Here is a 21,714-nt window from a genome sequence, read left to right as displayed (position 1 = left end):
TATTATTGTTTTGGATTTGTCAATTAAAAATTCATCCCAGATCTTAGAACATTCTGAGCCTCTCCCAATAATTTATCCACCACATGCCAAACCCTGGTGACAATATTGAGCCGTGGTAAACGTTGTATTGTCTATAAAGGGGTTGTCCAATTTCAGAAATGCATTTACCTATTTCCCTGTCATCACGGACAACACATAGATAAAAAATTATACAGTGTCTATTCATATTTCCCCTAAGGTGGTACTGCAAATCAAACACTTGTTAATTCCTCACAGAATACAGGTGATAACTGGGTGTCCTCTCTTAGGGACACTTTGTAATGTTTATTATCAAGGGGCTCTCCTAGTAGTTTGGGATTGTAAAAGCTAAGACCGCCACCCCCATAAGCATTTCTGTCTGAGAATAGAAAATAGTATTTCGTAAATTGAAGATTCTATATTTTTCAGGAGGGAACATGCAGCAGTGTGGAAAGTTGTATTTGGAATAAACAACTTGGATCATCCATCTGATTTCATGCAGACGCGCCTAGTTAAGACCATAATCCTTCATCCACGCTATAACAGAGCTGTGGTGGACTATGATATCAGCATAGTGGAATTAAATGAAGACATTGTGGAGACCAGCTATGTCAGACCCGTCTGCTTACCGACCAAGGGCCAGTTGGTTGAACCTGATACATACTGCTATATTACTGGTTGGGGTCATATGGGAAACAAAAGTAAGTATGATTTAATACTACTACCATACACATGCACTTTTTTTTTTTTTTACCAAGAAAAGCAAATTGTACTAAAAGAATTTACACCACTGAAATTCCCTGCACAGTGTGAGAAGGTGAAAGGCATCGAGGTGGATGGGCGATATGTGTCACAAAGGCTCCTGGCCTTGGTGAAGTTAGAGCTGGAATTTAGTCAGTGTCTGTGCTGCGATGCAGACTGTCACTGTGGCCGTAGTATGGCTGGAAGGCCAGTCCGGGATGGCTCTTTCTGGGAATGACCAAGTGCAGGGTGAGGGCCATTCCCCACAATCCAGGCCGCCTTTTGTTGGCCTTAAAGGCAGCCTGCTTCACCAGCTGAGGGGTATTTCTTAGTTGCAGCTCACACTGCCAGAGAAAGTGGAGTTCTTCCCTGCGTTTGCTCCAAGGTCAGAAGCTGCTGAACAGTCTGCCTGGAGGCCTGTAAAAGACTTGCTTGATGCCGCATGGCATGGACCCAGATGTGAACAAACACCTAAGGAATACAGGTGGACTTTTATTACGTTTTCCTTGGTTCTGCATTTAAAGACTGTTTGCTGTGTGCCAAGTGTGAATAAAACACTGAACTTTGATTTGAAAAGTCCTGTTTCCTTGCCTCTATACTGCAACCGCACCTATTTGCAAGAGAGAGTCATCACAACAGACATAATAGAAATGGGTAAGGGTCGGCACTCGAGTCCCTTGGTGGTGCATGTGGAATAAGTGGCGATGACACAACAGACATAGACTTAAAATGCACAATTTTGAGTACCTGCAGCCATTGCATGATAAAGCTTAGCAGTTTTTATCACAATAAAAGCGACGGGACCCCCGCGATCAGGCATCTTATCCCCTATCCTTTGGATAGGGGATAAGATGTCTTAGCGCTGGAGTACCCCTTTAAAGAAAGCGGGTTCACCAATGACAGCTTCTTTGCACTGAATTGAGTCTTTTATCTTGATGGTGATAGTGTTATAAATTGAGAAACAGGTTTTCAGGCTAGTTTGCTATTTTTTTGGTGTTGCACATTTGTTTCGTGCTTCCAGCTATCATGTGAAACTCATTTGCCTGGAGGCTCCAGAACAATACATGTCATCACCAATAAGTCTTACAGATAGGTGCATGATAAAGTTACATGTCATGTCAGCTTAAATTAAGATTTCATTAAAGTTCATAGAATTTGTATAATGTACGTTGAGTGGTTCTTGAAGCAAACACTTGGTTGGACTATTACCAGACCTTGTAGAAAATAGAAATCAAATGCTTTTTAGGAAGGCACTGTATCTCACATAAGTAAGTACACCACTCACATTTTTGTAATATTTTATTCTGTCTTTTTATGTGACAACACTGAAGAAATGACACTCTGCTACAATGTAGTGAGTGCACAGTATAGTACACACCATGTATAACAGTGTTTAATGTTGTGTCCCCTCATAATAACAACACAGCCATTAATGTCTACACTTTGGAACAAAAGTGAGTACACCCCTAAGTGAAAATGTCCAAATATGGACTTTTTTTTTAATCAACTGGTGCCAGAAAGTTAAACAGATTTGTAAATTATTTCTATTAAAAAATCTTAATCCTTCCGGTACTTATTAGCTGCTGAATACTACAGAGGAAATTATTTTCTTTTTGGAACACAGAGCTCTCTACTGACATCACGAGCACAGTGCTCTCTGCTGACATCTCTGTCCATTTTAGGAACTGTCCAGAGCAGCATATGTTTGCTATGGGGATTTCCTCCTACTCTGGACAGTTCTTAACCCCTTAAGGACCGAGCCCTTTTTCACCTTAAGGACCGGAGCGTTTTTTGCAATTCTGACCACTGTCACTTTAAACATTAATAACTCTGGAATGCTTTTAGTTATCATTCTGATTCCGAGATTGTTTTTTCGTGACATATTCTACTTTAACTTAGTGGTAAAATTTTATGGTAACTTGCATCCTTTCTTGGTGAAAAATCACCAAATTTGATGAAAAAAATGAAAATTTTGCATTTTTCTAACTTTGAAGCTCTCTGCTTGTAAGGAAAATGGATATTCAAAATATTTTTTTTTTGGGTTCACATATACAATATGTCTACTTTATGTTTGCATCATAAAATTTATGAGTTTTTACTTTTGGAAGACACCAGAGGGCTTCAAAGTTCAGCAGCAATTTTGAAATTTTTCACAAAATTTTCATACTCGCTATTTTTCATGGACCAGTTCACGTTTGAAGTGGATTTGAAGGGCCTTCATATTAGAAATGCCCCATAAAAGACCCCATTATAAAAACTACACCCCCCAAAGTATTCAAAATGACATTCAGTAAGTGTATTAACCCTTTAGGTGTTTCACAGGAATAGCAGCAAAGTGAAGGAGAAAATTCTAAATCTTCATTTTTTACACTCACATGTTCTTGTAGACCCAATTTTTGAATATTTGCAAGGGGTAAAAAGGAGAAAATTTTTACTTGTATTTGAAACCCAATTTCTCTCGAGTAAGGACATACCTCATATGTCTATGTTAATTGTTCAGCGGGCGCAGTAGAGGGCTCAGAAGGGAAGGAGCGTCAAATGGTTTTTGGGGGGCATGTCACCTTTAGGAAGCCCCTATGGTGCCAGAACAGCAAAAAAACACACATGGCATATTATTTTGGAAACTAAACCCCTCGGGGAACGTAACAAGGGGTAATGTGAACCTTAATACCCTACAGGTGTTTTACGACTTTTGCATATGTAAAAAAAAAAAATTTTTTTTACCTAAAATGCTTGGTTTCCCAAAAATTTTACATTTTTAAAATGTGTAATAGCAGAAAATACCCCCCAAAATTTGAAACCCAATTTCTCCCGATTCAGAAAACACCCCATATGGGGGTGAAAAGTGCTCTGCTGGCGCACTACAGGTCTCAGAAGAGAAGGAGTCACATTTGGCTTTTTGAAAGCAAATTTTGCTCTGGGGGCATGCCGCATTTAGGAAGCCCCTATGGTGCCAGAACAGCAAAAAAAAAACACATGGCATACCATTTTGGAAACTAGACCCCTCGGGGAACGTAACAAGGGGTAATGTGAACCTTAATACCCTACAGGTGTTTCACGACTTTTGCATATGTGAACATTTTTTATTATTTTTTTTACCTAAAATACTTGGTTTCCCAAAATTTTTACATTTTTAAAAAGGGTAATAGCAGAAAACACCCCCCAAAATTTGAAGCCCAATTTCTCCCGATTCAGAAAACACCCCATATGGGGGTGAAAAGTGCTCTGCTGGCGCACTACAGGTCTCAGAAGAGAAGGAGTCACATTTGGCTTTTTGAAAGCAAATTTTGCTCTGGGGGCATGCCGCATTTAGGAAGCCCCTATGGTGCCAGGACAGCAAAAAAAATAACACATGGCATACCATTTTGGAAACTAGACCCCTCGGGGAACGTAACAAGGGGTTAAGTGAACCTTTATACCCCACAGGTGTTTCATGACTTTTGTATATGTAAAAAAAATATATTTTTTTTTACCTAAAATGCTTGTTTTCCCAAAAATTTTACATTTTTAAAAAGGGTAATAGCAGAAAATACCCCACAAAATTTGAAGCCCAATTTCTCCCGAGTACGGCGATACCCCATATGTGGCCCTAAACTGTTGCCTTGAAATACGACAGGGCTCCAAAGTGAGAGTGCCATGCGCATTTGAGGCCTAAATTAGGGATTGCATAGGGGTGGACATAGGGTTATTCTACGCCAGTGATTCCCAAACAGGGGGCCTCCAGCTGTTGTAAAACTCCCAGCATGCCTGGACAGTCAGTGGCTATCTGGCAATACTGGGAGTAGTTGTTTTGCAACAGCTGGAGGCTCCGTTCTGGAAACAGTGGCGTACCAGACGTTTTTCATTTTTATTGGGGAGGGGAGGGGGGCTGTGTAGGGGTATGTGTATATGTAGTGTTTTTTACTTTTTATTTTATTTTGTGGTAGTGTAGTGTAGTGTTTTTAGGGTACAGTCACACGGGCGGGGGTTCACAGTAGTTTCTCGCTGGCAGTTTGAGCTGCGGCAGAAAATTTGACGCAGCTCAAACTTGCAGCCGGATACTTACTGTAATCCTCCGCCCATGTGAGTGTACCCTGTACGTTCACATTGGGGGGGGGGGGGGAACATCCAGCTGTTGCAAAACTACAACTCCCAGCATGTACGGTCTATCAGTGCATGCTGGGAGTTGTAGTTTTGCAACCGCTGGAGGCTCCGTTTTGGAAACAGTGACGTACCAGACGTTTTTCATTTTTATTGGGGAGGGGGGCTGTGTAGGGGTATGTGTATATGTAGTGTTTTTTACTTTTTATTTTATTGTGTGTTATTGTAGTGTAGTGTTTTTAGGGTACAGTCGCATGGGCGGGGGGTTCACAGTATTTTCTCGCTGGCAGTTTGAGCTGCGACAGAAATTTTGCCGCACCTCAAACTTGCAGCCGGATACTTACTGTAATCCTCCGCCCATGTGAGTGTACCCTGTACGTTCACATTGGGGGGGGGGGGGGAACATCCAGCTGTTGCAAAACTACAACTCCCAGCATGTACGGTCTATCAGTGCATGCTGGGAGTTGTAGTTTTGCAACAGCTGGAGACACACAGGTTGTGAAACACCGAGTTTGGTAACAAACTCAGTGTTTTGCAACCAGTGTGCCTTCAGCTGTTGCAAAAGCTACAACCCCCAGCATGTACGGACAGCGGAAGGGCATGCTGGGTCTTGTAGTTATGCAACAGCCGGAGGCATACTACATTGGCTGGGGATGCTGGGGATTGTAGTTATGCAACAGCTGGAGACACACTGGTTTACTACTTAACTCAGTGTGCCTTCAGCTGTTGCAAAACTATAACTCTCAGCAGTCACCGACAGCCAACGGGCATGCTGGGAGTTGTAGTTATGCAACCACCAGATGCACCACTACAACTCCCAGCATGCACTTTAGCTGATTGTGCAAGCTGGGAGTTGTAGTTACACAACAGCTGAAGGTACACTTTTACATAGAAAGAATGTGCCTCCAGCTGTTGCAAAACTACAAGTCCCAGCATGCCCATAAGGGCATGCTGGGAGTTGTGGTGGTCTGCCTCCTGCTGTTGCATAACTACAGCTCCCAGCATGCCCTTGTTGCATGCTGGGAGCTGTTGCTAAGCAACAGCAGGAGGCTGTCACTCACCTCCAACGATCCTCGCCGCACAGGTCAGTCCCTCGTCGTCTCCGCCGCCGCCGCTGCTCCTGGGGCCCCAATCCCAACAGGGACACCGGGGATCGGGGTCCCCAGCACCGGGGGTCGTCTTCCCGCACCCGCTCACGTCCTCCGGAAGAGGGGCGGAGCGGGTTGCGGGAGTGACACCCGCAGCAGGCGCCCTGATTGGATTACCGGCCGACGAATCAGGGCGATCGTGAGGTGGCACCAGTGCCACCTCACTCCTGCAGACTCTGGCTGTTCGGGGCCGTCTCTGACGGCCCCGATCAGCCAGTAATTCCTGGTCATCGGGTCACTGGAGACCCGATTGACCCGGAATCCGCCGCAGATCGCTGGACTGAATTGTCCAGCGATCTGCGGCAATTGCCGACATGGGGGGACATAATGACCCCCCTGGGTGATATGCCGGCATGCCTGCTGAACGATTTCAGCAGGCATCCGGCTCCGGCTCCCCTCCGGCTAGCGGTGGGGGCCGGAAATGCTCAGGGCGTATCCATACGCCCTCGGTCCTTAAGGACTTGGAAACGGGGGCGTATGGATACGCCCTATGTCCTTAAGGGGTTAAAATGGACAGAGATGTCAGCAGAGAGCACTGTGCTCGGGATTCAGCAGAGAGCTCTGTGTTTAAAAAAGAGAATAATTTCCTCTGTAGTATTCAGCAGCTAATAAGTACTGGAAGGATTAAGATTTTTTTTAATAGAAGTAATTTAATAATCTGTTTAACTTTGTTGCTTCAGTTGATTTAAAAAAAAAGTTTTCCACCGGAGTACCCCTTTAACTTCTTTGGTCGACCATGGCGAGGCATTTTCTGAGTGAAACCCTGGCAATCTTCTTATAGCCTAGGCCATCCATATGTAAAAGCAACAATTTTTTTTATATCCTCAGAGAGTTCTTTGCCATGAGGTGCCATGTTGAACTTCCAGGAACCAGAATTAGAGAGTGTGAGAGCGATAACACCTGCTCCTCATTCACACCTAAGACACTAACGAGTCACCTGACACCAGGGAGGGAAAATGACTAATTGGGCCCAATTTCACATTTCCCTTTGGTTTGCCAAGGTTTAGACATTAATGGCTGTGTTGAGTTATTTTGAGGGGGCACAACATTAAACCCTGTTATACAGGCTGTGCACTCACTACTTTACATTGTAACAGAGTGTCATTTCTTCAGTGTTACATGAAAAGAGATAATAAAATATTTACACAAATGTGAGGGTTGTACATGTTATGTCCCCAGCTAAAGGGTAACAATGCCATAAATGTATCACCTCCCTTGGGTTTATTTCACTTTTAACCCTTTGCTTTCTTCCCCCTATCAGTGCCATTTAAACTGCAGGAAGGAGAAGTGCGCATCATATCTTTAGAGCACTGTCGGACATATTTTGACACAATCACATCCAGGATGCTATGTGCTGGCTTTGAATCCGGCACTGTAGATTCTTGTATGGTGAGTCAAACTTTTTTCTTTTATTCAAATTGAAAATTTTTATTCAGACAGCCATATGTTAAATCAATAGCAAAAAGGGGATCCAGCATTCCAATTACGAATATTAAAAAGTATATTATTATAGATAACGAAATATGATTTTATCAAGAGGATAAGAAATCAACTTGTAGTTTGCATTTCTAAAACAAATCCCAGCACAAGTCTAAAGATTCTTTTTAGCACAAGGCGCAATATAACTAAATGTGATAAAAGTAAAAGGATCTGAAGACTTTCCAAATGAATTGCATTTGTGATTTGTGTTATTGTGTGGGAATGCCATCATTTTTGCCAGGAATTTTATGTGACTTCAGGTAAACCTCAGGAACTCCAAGACAAGCACTTAGCAAGACAAAAGATTAGAAGCACAAATACTATATATAGGTGAGACAATCACAAAAGAAAATCCTGTGGTGATAATTCTATAAGGAACGCACTGTAGCATTAGAATTAAAATGTAAATTGTAATATATAAATCAGATAAAATATCCTATAACCCAATAAAAATAAACTGAAAGCAAAATGCTTAAAATACAATGCTCAAAAAAGTCCAAGTCAATCACACTGTCCAGTCAGGAAGCAACACTGATTGACAATCAATTTCACATGCTGTTGTGCAAATGGAACAGACAACAGTGTTTTGATCACTTTTGAATGCTGGCGGTGCTTTCACTCTAGTGGTAGCATAAGACGGAGTCTGCAACCCACACAAGTGGCTCAGGTAGTGCAGCTCATCCAGGATGGCACATCAATGCGAGCTGTGGCAAGAAGGTTTGCTGTGACTGCCAGCGTAGTGTCCAGAGCATGGAGGCACTTCCAGGAGACAGGCCAGTACATCAGGAGACGTGGAGGAGGCCGTAGGAGGGCAACAACCCAGCAGCAGGACCGCTACCTCAGGTTAGTGCAAGGAGGAGGAGCACTGCCTGAGTCCTACAAAATGACCTCCAGCAGGCCACAAATTTGCATGTGTCCACTCAAACGGTCAGAAACAGACTTCACGAGGGTGGTATGAGGGCGTCATCCACAGGTGGGGGTTGTGCTTACAGCCCAACACCGTGCAGGACATTTGGCATTTGCCAGAGAACACCAAGAGTGGCAAATTCGCCACTGGCGCCCTGTGCTCTTCACAGATGAAAGCAAGTTCACACTGAGCACATGTGACAGACGTACCGAGATGAGATCCTCAGACCCCTTGTGAGCGGTTGGCCCTGGTTCCTCCTAATGCAAGACAATGCTAGACCTCATGTGGCTGGAGTGTGTCAGCAGTTCCTGCAAGAGGAAGGCATTGATGCTATGGACTGGCCCGCCCGTTCCCCAGACCTGAATCCAATTGAGCTCATCTGGGACATCATGTCCCGCTCCATCCACCAGGTGATCAGCTAACATGGCGGACGGAGGTCCCCCCACCTGCCTCCGCCACCTTCCCGGCTTCTTCTGCTCTGGTCTAAGATCGAACTGACCAGAGCAGAAGATAGGTGATAACACTGATCAATAGCACTGAACAGTATTAGCAATCGCATGATTACTATGAATAGTCCCCTATAGGGACATAAAGTGTAGAAAAAAAAAGTTTAAAAAAATTTGAAAAATCCCCTCCCCCAATAAAAATGTAAAATGTCCCTTTTTCCCATTTTACCCCCAAAAAGTGTAAAAAAATATTATTAATAAACATATTTGGTATCATCGCGTGCCTAAATGTCTGAACTACTAAAATATAATGTTAATGATCCCGTACGGTGAACGGAGTGAACATAAAAAAAAAAGGTCCAAAATTGCTGCTTTTTTGTCCAATTGTATGTAGAAAGAAGTGATAAAAAATTTTATAAAAGTTTTATATATACAAATGTGCTATCAATAAAAAGTACAGATCACAGCACAAAAAAATAGCCCTCATACTGCTGCTTATAAGGAAAAATGAAAAAAGTTATAGGGTGTCAAAATTGAGGGATTTTAAACGTACTAATTTGGTTAAAAAGTTGGTGATTTTTAAGTGGTACTATAATAGAAAAGTATGTAATCATGGGTAACATTTTAATCGTATTGACCCACAGAATAAAGAACACATGTCAATTTTAACATAAATTGTACGGTGTAAAAACGAAACCTTCCAAAATTTGCAAAATTGCAGTTTTCTTTTTAATCTCCCCAAATAATATTTTTTTTGTTGCCCCATACATTTTATGGTAAAATAATTGATGGCATTACAAAGGACAACTAGTCGTGCAAAAAACAAGCCCTCATACTAGTCTGTGGATGAAAATATATAAGTTACGATTTTTAGAAGGCGAGGAGGAATAAACAAAAATGCAAAAATACGGGAGGTGGCGTGATAGCTATCACGCCCCCTCCCATAGGCTTGCATTGAGGGGCGGAGCGTGACGTCACACGGGGGCGGGGGCGTGACGTCACACGCCGCCGGCTCTACGGTCGACCTTAAAGGAGTAGTCCAGTGGTGATTCAGTGGTTTACAACTTATCCCCTATCTTAAGGATAGGGGATAAGTTGCAGATCGCGGGGGGTCCGACCGCTGGGGCCCCCTGCGATCTCCTGTACGGAGCCCCGACAGCCCGCGGGAAGGGGGCGTGTCGACCTCCGTACGAAGCAGCGGCCGACACGGCCCCTGAATACAACTCTATGGCAGAGCCGAAGCGCTGCCTTCGGCAATCTCCGGCTCTGCCATTGAGATGTATTGAGGGGGCGTGTCGGCCGCCGCCTCGTGCGGGGGTCGACACCCGCTATCTCGGCGGAGAGCCGGGGCCCCGTACAGGGAGATCGCAGGGGGCCCCAGCGGTCGGACCCTCCGCGATCTCAAACTTATCCCCTATCCTTAGGATAGGGGATAAGTTTTTTACCACTGGACTACCCCTTTAATCAGACCCGGAGCGAACACTCTCCGGGGACTGATTACTAACGGGGTGCCGCGTGCATGATCGCGGGCGTCCCCAGCTGCGGGACTCCTGCGATCAGGCATCTTATCCCCTATCCTTTGGATAGCGGATAAGATGTGTAAGCACCGGAGTACCCCTTTAAGGTCAAAATGGGCTTGGTCCTTAAGGGGTTAAACCAACTGGTGCCAGAAAGTTAAACAGATTTGTAAATTACTTCTATTAAAAAATCTCAACCCTTCCAGTACTTATCATCTGCTATATGCTCCACAGGAAGTTATTTTCTTTTTAAATTTCTTTTCTGTCTGACCACAGTGCTCTTTGATGACCCCTCTGTCTGTCTCAGAAACTGTCAAGAGCAGGAGAGGTTTTCTATGGGGATTTGCTTCTGCTCTTGACAGTTCCTGAGACAGACAAAAGGTGTAAGCAGAGAGCACTGTGGTCAGACAGAAAAGTAGTTCAAAAAGGAAAGAACTTCCTGTGGAGCATGCAGCAGCTGATAAGTACTGGAAGGATTACGATTTTTTAATAGAAGTAATTTACAAATCTATTTAACTTTTTGGCACCAGTAGATAAAAAAAAAAAGTTTTTCACCGAAGTGCCCCTTTAAAGTCCCGGGCAATCTCTGCAGCCTTAGAGAAACGCGATAAAGGAGATGTAACAGATGTCCCATAGACTTGCATGGGACTTCAGAGAAATCATCAGCCTCGCAGAGGTGGTATAAACTTAGGGGGTGGTATAACCATATATTGTTGGTAACATCTCCTGAGCAAAATAAGTGCCAGCTAAGAGAATGATACAGCCATCCATTTATTATTTAACGTAGGCTTTGTGTTTACATGCAGGGAGACAGTGGAGGACCTCTGGTCTGCGAGAAGCCCAATGGACAATGGACATTGTATGGCCTTACGTCCTGGGGATCCGTATGTTTTTCCAAAGTTCTCGGACCAGGTGTCTACAGCAACGTGTCACATTTTGTGGACTGGATTGGAAGACAAATCTACATTCACAGCTTTTTAATCAACTAAGGCTATATTACAGATCCACGTGATGAGAGACTAGCAAGACGCCTTAGCCTCAGTCGAGGTTTTCTGTGTTGAGATATTTGTTGTGTGTACCAATGAAAATTATATATATTTTTTAGTCCTCAATATTAGGTATTTTAGTCAACACTTTTTTGGACTTTTGTACATATCTGTTCACTGTTCTGTTTGTTTTTCTGTGTGATCATTCCTAAATGACCTAAGATTTCAGGAAATGTATTTTACTGTTGTTCAAGGGACGAGTTGAATATATTATATATGTTTGTATAAATGGGGGACATGTTTGCTTCATTTTGTAGAATCAAATTCTTTTTTTTAGAATGTATTAACGGACCTTCCTTAGGTGTAAGTAAATATCCATCTTTACTGAGCCACAAAATAAGTGTTTCCTCTACGCCCACATATTCCATGGTAAGCCACCAAATGCTTGGGCACACTAGCATAAATACTAATCGGGAAAACTTCTCATACCTCTTTTCATACCTCTGTGGCAAAATTACAACTCCCAGCATGCCCTGGCATACTGGGAGTTGTAGTTTTGCAACAGATGGGAGTCCACAATTTTGGAGATCGCTGCTCTAAGTAAGTGACAACCATAATAAGTGATAAAATCTGTGATTAAAAACGTGTAAGGCTAAGTTTCCAAATTTTTTTTTTTTTGCAAAACATCCCAAAAATTTCCGCAGCGGAAATTCTGCATTCCGGATTCAATATAATTATAAGACATCTTTAAATTTTGCAGAACTGTTCAGAGCCCCATTGAAGTTAATCTGTTTTGAAAGAACAGAAATGCCTCTGGAATTCCGCTCAAATTATGCAAAACTGCGAAAAATCCTCAGTCTGCTTTTCTATGCAGAATTTAAGTGGAATATCAGAAATTCTGTTGTGTGAACATAGCCCTATAGTATCTTTGTATGTTTGATAGAGGCAAAAAGACTGGGAGCCCCACTGGGGACAGGGACTAGTGTTATTAGATCGCTTGAACAAAGCTGCATAGTTTTTAGCTGCTAAGTTGTCACCAGTTAAAGAGGTTGTCCAGGATTAGAAAAACAAGTTTTTTGTTTTGTTTGTTTTTTTAAAACAGCACCACTCCTGTCCACAGGTTGTGTCTGGTATTGCAGCTCAGCTCCACTGCAGTGAATGAGATTGAGCTGCAGCATTACACACAAGGTAGCGGTGCTGTTTTTACAAAATTAAAAACCCAGCATGTTTCTAATACTGGGCAACGTCAAGAACAGTAACTGGATGTCCATATACGGATAAACTAGTGGCCACTAAAAGCTTTCACCTGACAGTGGGGGTTCGTTACACTCACCAGTTAACTCATGATTCTGGCACTTAAAGGGTCACACCTAGCACATCCGCAATGATGCGGAAGGACCGATGATGTCATCACTAGAGTGAGCTCTTTACTGCGTCCGTGTGTCCTGCATGTCTGTAGCCGTAGCAGAAATTCACAGACATGGCAGTCGCTTCCCCTGCTCCCTGAGCTAGGCCAAGAGCGGCTGCGATGTCTGAGAGTAAACTGTGCATGCGCACGCTTTGTAAGGGTACATTCAGATGAGCAGATCCACAAGGTATTTAAGCTGTGGATCCGCCGCCGAAGGACCCCTGCAGGGTACCTTTAGATGTGCCTGCTCGGAGTGGCAATACACCGCTATGAGCAAACACACTGCGATGTGTGAGTCGCCACATGCATGCGCAGCATACTCGCACATCAGGGCTGCTCTCGGCCTAGCTCAGGGAGCGGCCGCGATGTGAGCGAGTAGACCACACATGCGCGGCGACTTGCATATTGCAGCAGTGTGTATGCTTGTAGGGGCGTATTGCCGCTCCATGTAGGGGTCCTTCGGCGGCGGACCCACAGCTAAAATATGTGTGGATCCGCTCATCTGAATGTATCCTAATACAGAGTCACAGATGCTTGTGTGTCTGCTCGTAGCAGTGGGTTGCTGCTATGAGCAGACACGCAGAACACACGAGAGCAGCAGGGAGCTCCCTTTAGTGACACCATTGACGCATCTAAGCGTCAAATACGCTGCGGATGCGCTACGTGTTATCCTACCCTATAAAGGTACTATACCAGAGAAAATAAATAATTAAAAGTCCCTTTAGGGTACGTTCGCACATGCGTATTTTTGCTACAGATCTGATGCTGCAGATTTTGCTGCCCTTTGACTTAAATGGGCAGCAAAATCTACTGAGGCAGATCTGCTGCAAAAATACTTATGTGTGAATGCGCCCTTACTGTACATTAAAACTTTTTTCAACATCTTTTTGAAGCTTCCCAACCGGTGTATCTCCGGCTGTTGCAAAACTACAACTCCCGGTATGCTGGGAGTTGTAGTTTTTCAACAAATGAAGACACACTGGTCGCGCATCACTGTCTTGTAGTGTAAGGTAACAAAAGGCAAATATGTGTGTGAACACTGATGCAAACCAACAGCTGCCCTTTATTACATTAGATACATTGCATATGATAAGGTTAGAAGTCACACATGGAAAAAACGGATTCCAGATGTTTAATGTACACTAAAGAGCCTACATTTCTCCAATAAGTCCTTAAGTTGATGCCAGAAATCAAAAAGCTGCAATTTCATTGGCTCTCGTAGAGGTATTTAACTGTAAATTACTTGCACATAAAGTAGATTTTTTTCCAGCAAAAATGAAGGTATAATCATGGCACAGAAGGACTGAAGTTCCCCATAGATCAGCACTGATGTACACTTATATTGTTGATTATGTGAATGTTCATAAATATATAATGACAGGTTATAATGTGTGACTGGCAAACAGAAACAAGCTCTATTGTAAAATATAGAACATCTGCTACCTATGCTTTCTTTTTTTTATTAGTGGTCTGTAAATAAAGAGATCTAGATTTCTAGTAATAGTTTTTTTTATTTATTTATTTTTTTATTGTATTTGCGTTCCTTTGTGATATATTGTAATATTAATCATAGGTAGAGTTTAAATTCACTTAAACAGACAATGTCATTAGAACAAACTTTGCATAGCTCAAAAGTACAAGCAAATCCCATATTTGTTGGCGTATAACACGCACCTTCATTTTCACAGGGAAATTTGAGAAAAAAATAAAATAAATGTAAAATAAATTATTTGGAAGCTCTGAACTATATGCCTCATCATCCCCCCAACTTTGATTCCCCCTGCTCCTCACTTTGGTCCCCCCCCCCATTTCTCCCCTTTTATGAGCCCCTGTACCACACTTATCTCTCTCCCTCTGATCCCATGTGCCTCCTTTCCCCTGTGATTCCCCCTGCCTCATTATTCCCCCCCTGCTCGTTATCCCCCCCTCATTATTAACCCCTCCCCGCTTTTTATGTTTTTCATACTCCATTACTTGGCTGCACTCCAGCAAGCTCAGGTAAGGCGGCAGGCGTTGCGAGGCTGTGCGGCAGGTATGTGAAGGACGAGTGATGTCTCCTGACGGCTCCTCTTCACGGCATCAGGGACGTCACTCCTCATTCCCCGCAGTGGCTGCTGGTGGCTGTTCTAAAGTGGCCGGCCTGCTGAACTTTAACAAGCAGCCGGTGCTGCAGCCACACTGACCAGCGGCGGCTGCAGGGAATGATGAGTGGTGTCCCTGACGCCTTGCAGAGGAACCTGGCAGGAGACATCACTTGTCCTGGACATACCTGACGCACAGCCTCGCAAGACCCGCCGCCTGACCTGAGCCTGCCAGAGCGCGGCCAGGTAATGAAGAAGGAAAACAAAAACAAAAAAAAAGCATAAAATGCAGAGCAGGGGAGAAGTATTTGCCCGCAGGACCCACTGCTGGTCACAGTTTTAAAGTTACCGCGGCCGGCCTGCTGATCTTTAACAAGCAGCTGGCACTGCGGCCACTTTGAATCAGTGACCAGAACATTTATCGGTGTATAACACGCAGGTAGAGTTTTTGCCATAAATTTAGTTTTAAAAGTGCATGTTATACACTGATAAATACCATATAAGAAACTTTGTTATATATCTTATTAGACAAAAATACTTCTTTATCTTGTTATTCAAGCTTCTTCCCTCTCCTGTGAGGGTATGTTCACACGGCAGAATTTCCGTGCAGAATTTGAGGAAAAATTCTGCCAAATTTTTGTGCCCATTGATTTTAACGGAATTCCGCAGTTCTATTCAAACAGCGAAATTCCGCTTTTCGCTAAAATATAAGATCAGTCAGTAGATCAGTCCACCATGGAATCCCATTGAAGTCAGTAGAGCTTGAATTTTTTTGCTGAACAGAATTTTTACAGGAAATTCCGCAATGTGAACATAGCCTAAAACTGTTTTCCACTTTGAAAATTAGCTCAGCTTTGTCCTGTGCATGCAAGACAAGCCAATGCAAGTCTATGGAGGAGAAAGGAGAGATCTCCACCCACCAGCTATGGGTAACATAGTAACATAGTTAACAAGGTTGAAAAGAGACCGGAGTCCATCAAGTTCAACCTATATCCCTAATGAGTCCCTACTGAGTTGATCCAGCGGAAGTCCTTCCCGACTCCAAATATGGCATCAGAATAAATCCCTGTATCAACGTTCTGTCCCTATAAATCTTTTATACATAACCAGCAATGTTATTACTCTCCAAAAATGCATCCAGACCCCTTTTGAATTATTTTACAGAGTTCACCATGACCTCCTCAGGCAGAGAATTCCACAGTCTCACTGCTCTTACAATAAAGAACCCCCGTCTTCTTTCCTCAAGACGTAGAGGATGCCCCCTTGTTATAGATACAGTCCTGGGTATAAATAGATCATGGGAGAGATCTCTGTACAGTCCCCAGATATATTTATACATAGTTATTAGGTCACCCCTAAGCCTTCTTTTTTCTAAACTAAATAACCCCAATTCTGATAATCTTTCTGGGTACTGTAGTCCTCCCATTCCCCGTAATACCCTGGTTGCCCGTCTGTGAACCCTCTCCAGCTCCACTATATCTTTCTTGTATACTGGTGCCCAGTACTGTACACAGTATTCTATGTGTGGTCTGACTAGTGATTTGTACAGCAGTAGAATTATTTCCTTGTCATGGGCATTATGCGCCTATTGATGCACCCCATTATTTGATTTTGCCTTGGCCGCAGCTGCCCGACACTGGTCACTACAGCTAACTTTACTGTTAACAAAGACTACTAAGTCCTTTTCCACGTCAGTCGTCCCAAGTGTTCTCCCATTTAATACATAATCCCAGCCTGGATTATTCTTTCCCATGTGCATTACCTTAAATTTATCAGTGGTGAACCTCATCTGCCACTTCCCAGCCCAAACCTCCAACCTATCCAGATCCATTTGTAACAGTGCACTGTCCACTATTGTGTTTACCGCTTTACAGAGTTTAGTATCATCTGCAAAGATTGCTACTTTATTATACAACCCCTCTACAAGGTCATTAATGAAAATATTAAATAGAACAGGACCCAAGATTGACCCCTGTGGTACCCCACTAGTAACAGTCACCCAATCAGAATAAGTACCATTAATAACCACCCTCTGTTTCCTATCACTGAGCCAGTTACTTACCCATTTGCACAAATTCTCCCCCAGCCCCATCCTTCTCATTTTATGCACCAATCTTATGTGGCACCGAATCAAATGGTTTGGAAAAATCCAGATATACGACATACTCATAATTATAGATTAAGCCTGTAGAGCAGAAATCTGTTGAAAATACCATATACAAGTCATATAATGGCCAGAAATAGTGCTCATCCTCATGTATGCACAGGGAAGTTTTTCCTAAAAAGTCACCTTATGTGTACAGAATTTGGGGCCAATTGACAGCTGGGAGTTGTAGTGTGGGTGATCCTCAGGTGTTATGTCACAGGAGCGGGGCCTCTGGCACATTTTCCGAAGTTTTTTTTTACATATGTTGGGAATAGTCTCTGTGCTTGTGGCACACTGAATTCTGTTTGTCTGGTTGGTAGTTGGGGTGCCCTTAGAGTTAAGGGTGCAAGAATGTAGCCAGGCATATTAATTGAATAACAGTTCTTTACTGAAGAAAATTTGGCAATGTACATTTTTTGAAAAGTATAATCTCTTGTATAGAGTAATGCAATAGAACATGTGAGGAGTTACCCCCCTTTCTAGCTGTAGAGCAGCAAGATGTGTAAGGAGGATGTAAAGGATATTGGGTGGGATAAATCAAAACCTGTGTAGAGAAAGAGTGGTGCAGTTGCCCATAGCAACCTAACAGGTTTTTTTTTATTTGCAAAAAGGAATCTGAAAAATTAAAGAAGCAATCTGGTTGCTATGGGCAACTGCTCCACTTTACCTCTGCACATGTTTTGATAAATCTTCCCCATTATTCACTCTTCAAGATTTGTACAGATGTAAAGGAAACCGCCCTGACAAACTTCACTAAAGGGATCTTGACTGGTTGACTCCAAGTGAGGATAAACATACAGAGATAGAGTACTTACAAAACTTGAGCAGCAGTGTCCAACTGGAGGATGCCAGTCTTAACAAAAAATTTGATACAGACACGATACTCTGGCACAAGCCAGAAGCCCATTAAAGGGGTACTCCGCCCCTAGACATCTTATACCCTATCCAAAGGATAGGGGATAAGATGTCAGATGAGGGGAATCACTAGGCAGAATAGGTTCCTACTTAGAGTCTAGGAGGTTTCTCAGTGGGGATCCCAGGTAAAGGATGAAGGTCTAGCCTTGAAGGAGAGGAAACAGAGAACTCATTACTCTAAACTACAACTACACTGGTCTAAATCAGAGTCTTGCCCCCTAGCCGAGAGAGAGAGAGAGGCTAAGCTACGGAGGATCCACCCACACACTCTAGTAGGTTCTACCATACAAAGTATGTATATGTAGCTGTGTTTGTGAATTGTTCTGACGCTAGAAGTCAGCAGAGTAGACAATTTAAATTAGTTACATATGTCCAGCATATACATATTTATAGCATATTTAAGCAAAAAACTATTTTAAAAAAGTTGGATAAAAACATACATAGAGCAAAATAGCACAGCACCAGTCAGATACAAGGTATAAGTAAGGATAGAGCACAGTAAACAAGATAGAAATAACACTGGAAATTCACATATGAAGTACAAGGATATGGTACAAACAATAGACCAAATGTCAAAGAAACATAGCATAAAAGCAGCAATAGCCTATGGGTGCCAAATGTAGTAGTGCGACTTTTATGCACCTCAGTTTCTATTCATCTGGTAGAAATATATTTTTTCGGTGATATAATATGTCCAGCATATGTCAAAATTACAGTGAAAATGACAGGGTAACAGAACGGAAACCATACAACAACCAAGGCATTTTCTGGAAGCAACATCTGTTTTGGGATACCGCAAGATAACAGCAGTTCCACTATTGGGACTATCATTTATTGTACACTATAATCTGTGGAAGAACGTGGCAATAAATGTTCAAGGCGCCATACTTACCGTATTAGTAAACCTGCCAATTTGGTGGGACTAATATACTCTTCCAGAGGAGGGCTCTATATACAATTATGTTGGGGGAGAAAAGGATTGGGCATTTTGTATTTCTGCCCAACCCTTTATAGTTTTTGGGCAGATAAGCCACTACCAGAGCCCATAACCATTAAAACAAGCCAAACATTCATGTGCATGAAGTAAATGGTAGTGATAGCTGCCTCCCTGTTCAGCCAACAGCTATTGCAGGAGATCAATATAATGACAGATCAGGACAATAAACACAAACATTCTGGAAATGTTGCAGATTTAGTAGCAGTTTGTAGGCAATGGATAAACATAGAGAAGAGATGCTGTTTACCCTGGGGAAATCAACACAAATTGGAGATAAACTGGACATCTATAAAACAGAGGTCGCTATAAGGCATATCAGAGAAGAAACTTAATATACAGTATCTCCCATAAGCGAGTCCACCCCTCACATTTTCGTAAAGATTTTATTATATCTATGTGATGTAACTGAAGAAATGATGCTCAGCTACAATGTAAAGTAGTGAGTGCACAGCCTGTATAACAGGGTTTAATGTTGTGTCCCAGCAAAATAACTATAGCCATTAATGTCTAAACCTTGGAAACAAAAGTGAGTACACCCCTAAGTGAAAATGTCTTAATTGGGCCCAATTAACCACTTTTCCTCCCCGCTGTCATGAGACTCAATAGTGATACACGATCTCAGGTGTGAATGGGGAGCAGGTGTCTTAAATTTGGTGTTATTGCTCTCACACTCTCTAATACTAATCACTGGGAGTTTAACACAGCACCTCAAGTCAAAGGACTTAAGATGTGAAAAAAAAAAAATGTTGTTCTACATAAAGATGGCTTAGGCTATAAGAAGATTGCAAAGACCCTGAAACTGAGCTGCAGCACGGTGGGTAAGACCATACAGCAGTTTCGACCAAAGTAGTAGAGTGAACGTGCTTCGTGTCATATCTAGAGGTTGTCTTTGGGAATTAGATGTATGAGTGGTGCCGGAACATTGAGTACTGAATGCTGTGTGCGGGATTCCGTGTTCATGCCCGCCACGTCGTGACATCACGGCCTGCCCCCTCCCATTGACTTGCATTGAGGGGGCGGGGCGTTACGTCACATGACGGGGCGGGGCGTTACGTCACATGACGGGGCGTTACGTCACGAGGGGACGGGCGTGAACACAGAAGCCCGCACACAGCGTTCGGAACTCAATGTTTTGGAAGCTGGGTAGCGGAGTAACCCTTTAAGTGGATCCGTGTTCCGTTTCCGGAGATACCCATTGTATTAGCCTCCATTGCTTATAACTGACTTTGCACAATGGAGGCAGGACCCGGAATAGTGGATATGTGGATCTGGATTAGTTATACCTCGTTGCAATCCATATTATCCACACTATAAGGCCTCGTTCCCACTGCCATCGGGCTACGTTAGGCAGAGCTCTGTCTATGGTTCCCTCAAGTTTAGTGGAGGGAAAAAAAAAAACAGTGCAAGCACTATTTAATATAATATCTGCTAAATTCTGGTAAAATTACCAGATCACTGATGAGCCCCATGCAAATGGGACCCGACAGTAGCCGTTTGCATCAGACTTGTTTCAAGGTCCAACCGGTGCAAGAAAAAAAAACTAATTGCTGATCAGACCCATAACAGGTCGGATGAAAACAGCAATGTGAACCTAGCCTAATCTTGTCTATTTTGTTTAATGCCGGTAAACCAGCTGTCAGTTTCACTTTAAGTTATCACTGCTAAAGGTGGTTCTACAAGCTATGCATACATGAGGTCACACATAACTTTTCCATTTTGACTTCTTTTTTGTTAAATAAGTAATGACAAGGTCAGTTATGTGTTGTATTTGAGGTTGGATTTTCCCTAATTTTAAGACCCTCTAAGTGTAACCCCATGTCCTTGGCTTAGTCCAGTTGTAGTTTTGACTCTTGATATTGAACTATTATGCTGAAATTAATACTTGGTGGGCTACTAAATAGGCCAGTGTTTCCCAACCATTGTGCCACCTTTTACAGCCTTCGGCTGTTTGGGCAGGCTGAGAGTTGTAGTTTTGCAACAGCCAAAGGCACACTGATTGGAAAACACTGCAATAGGCTTTTATGGAGACTCGGGTGGAGGCACTGGGCATAAGAGAACTAAGAAGGATAAAACTATAACACCAGTGTATTGGAATAACTAGATGTTACATAAGGACCAGATTTTTATTCATTTATTTATTATTATTGTGTAAGGATATGTAAAACTATATATTTCAAAGAGGAGATATCATCTGTGTGTGGTCTGGTCACAGCCCTGTATGGGGCATAATCTTAGCATTATTATTATTACTGCCACATAAGGGTTCCAGCCCTGACCCTAGTGCTAGTCAATCGATGTTGGAGTTAGAGAAGGAGAGAGACAACTAAGCAGAGGAGAGAAAAAAGGATTTGGGTAGAAGTTGGGAGAGCTTGTGCAGCGATGCCACCGCCCTGGGGTGGAAACCCGCTGCACCGATTAAAGCCGTCTACAATAGAGAAGGCATTTGAAAAAGCAAAGTTGAAGGTCGTGAAAAAGAAGCCAGCACGGACAAAGAAGCCAGCTGTGACCGGAACACTTCCGACTTTGACTGCAACGCCACTAGCTGTGACCGCAACACCTTTGGCTGTGACCACAACACCTTTGGCTGTGACCACAACACCTTCGGCTGTGACCACAACATCGCCAGCTGTGACCGCAACACCTGCGGCTGCGGGAGAATGGTCGAATATCATACTAAAGACGTAATTAAAGCCAAAACTGTTGGAGCTGACAGGGAAACGGTCTATAGCAAAAGTGAAGGAGGAGGACATGCAATGCAGTGGAAGACAGTTCCCAGATGATGCTGAAATGGTCTCAATTGAACTGAAAATAATTAAATTAATTTCAAGATAAAGATGGGAATTCT

General features: G+C 42.9%; 1 protein-coding gene across 1 annotated transcript in view; it reads left to right on the top strand.

Moving 5' to 3' along the window:
* The window catches only part of CORIN (corin, serine peptidase), a 300,775-nt gene extending 286,340 nt beyond the window's left edge, over positions 1–14,435 (top strand). Inside the window, exons 20-22 of the mRNA XM_056557481.1 lie at positions 448–719; positions 7,249–7,376; positions 11,143–14,435. Of these exons, the coding sequence (XP_056413456.1) occupies positions 448–719; positions 7,249–7,376; positions 11,143–11,325 (583 nt within the window). The 3' untranslated portion in view covers positions 11,326–14,435. The remainder of the gene's footprint in view (positions 1–447; positions 720–7,248; positions 7,377–11,142) is intronic.
* The last annotated feature ends 7,279 nt before the right edge of the window (positions 14,436–21,714 follow it).

Source organism: Hyla sarda, chromosome 1 (assembly GCF_029499605.1).
Source record: "Hyla sarda isolate aHylSar1 chromosome 1, aHylSar1.hap1, whole genome shotgun sequence".
In the NCBI taxonomy this organism is placed as follows: Eukaryota; Metazoa; Chordata; class Amphibia; order Anura; family Hylidae; genus Hyla; species Hyla sarda.
This window is presented reverse-complemented; position numbering and strand designations above follow the sequence as displayed.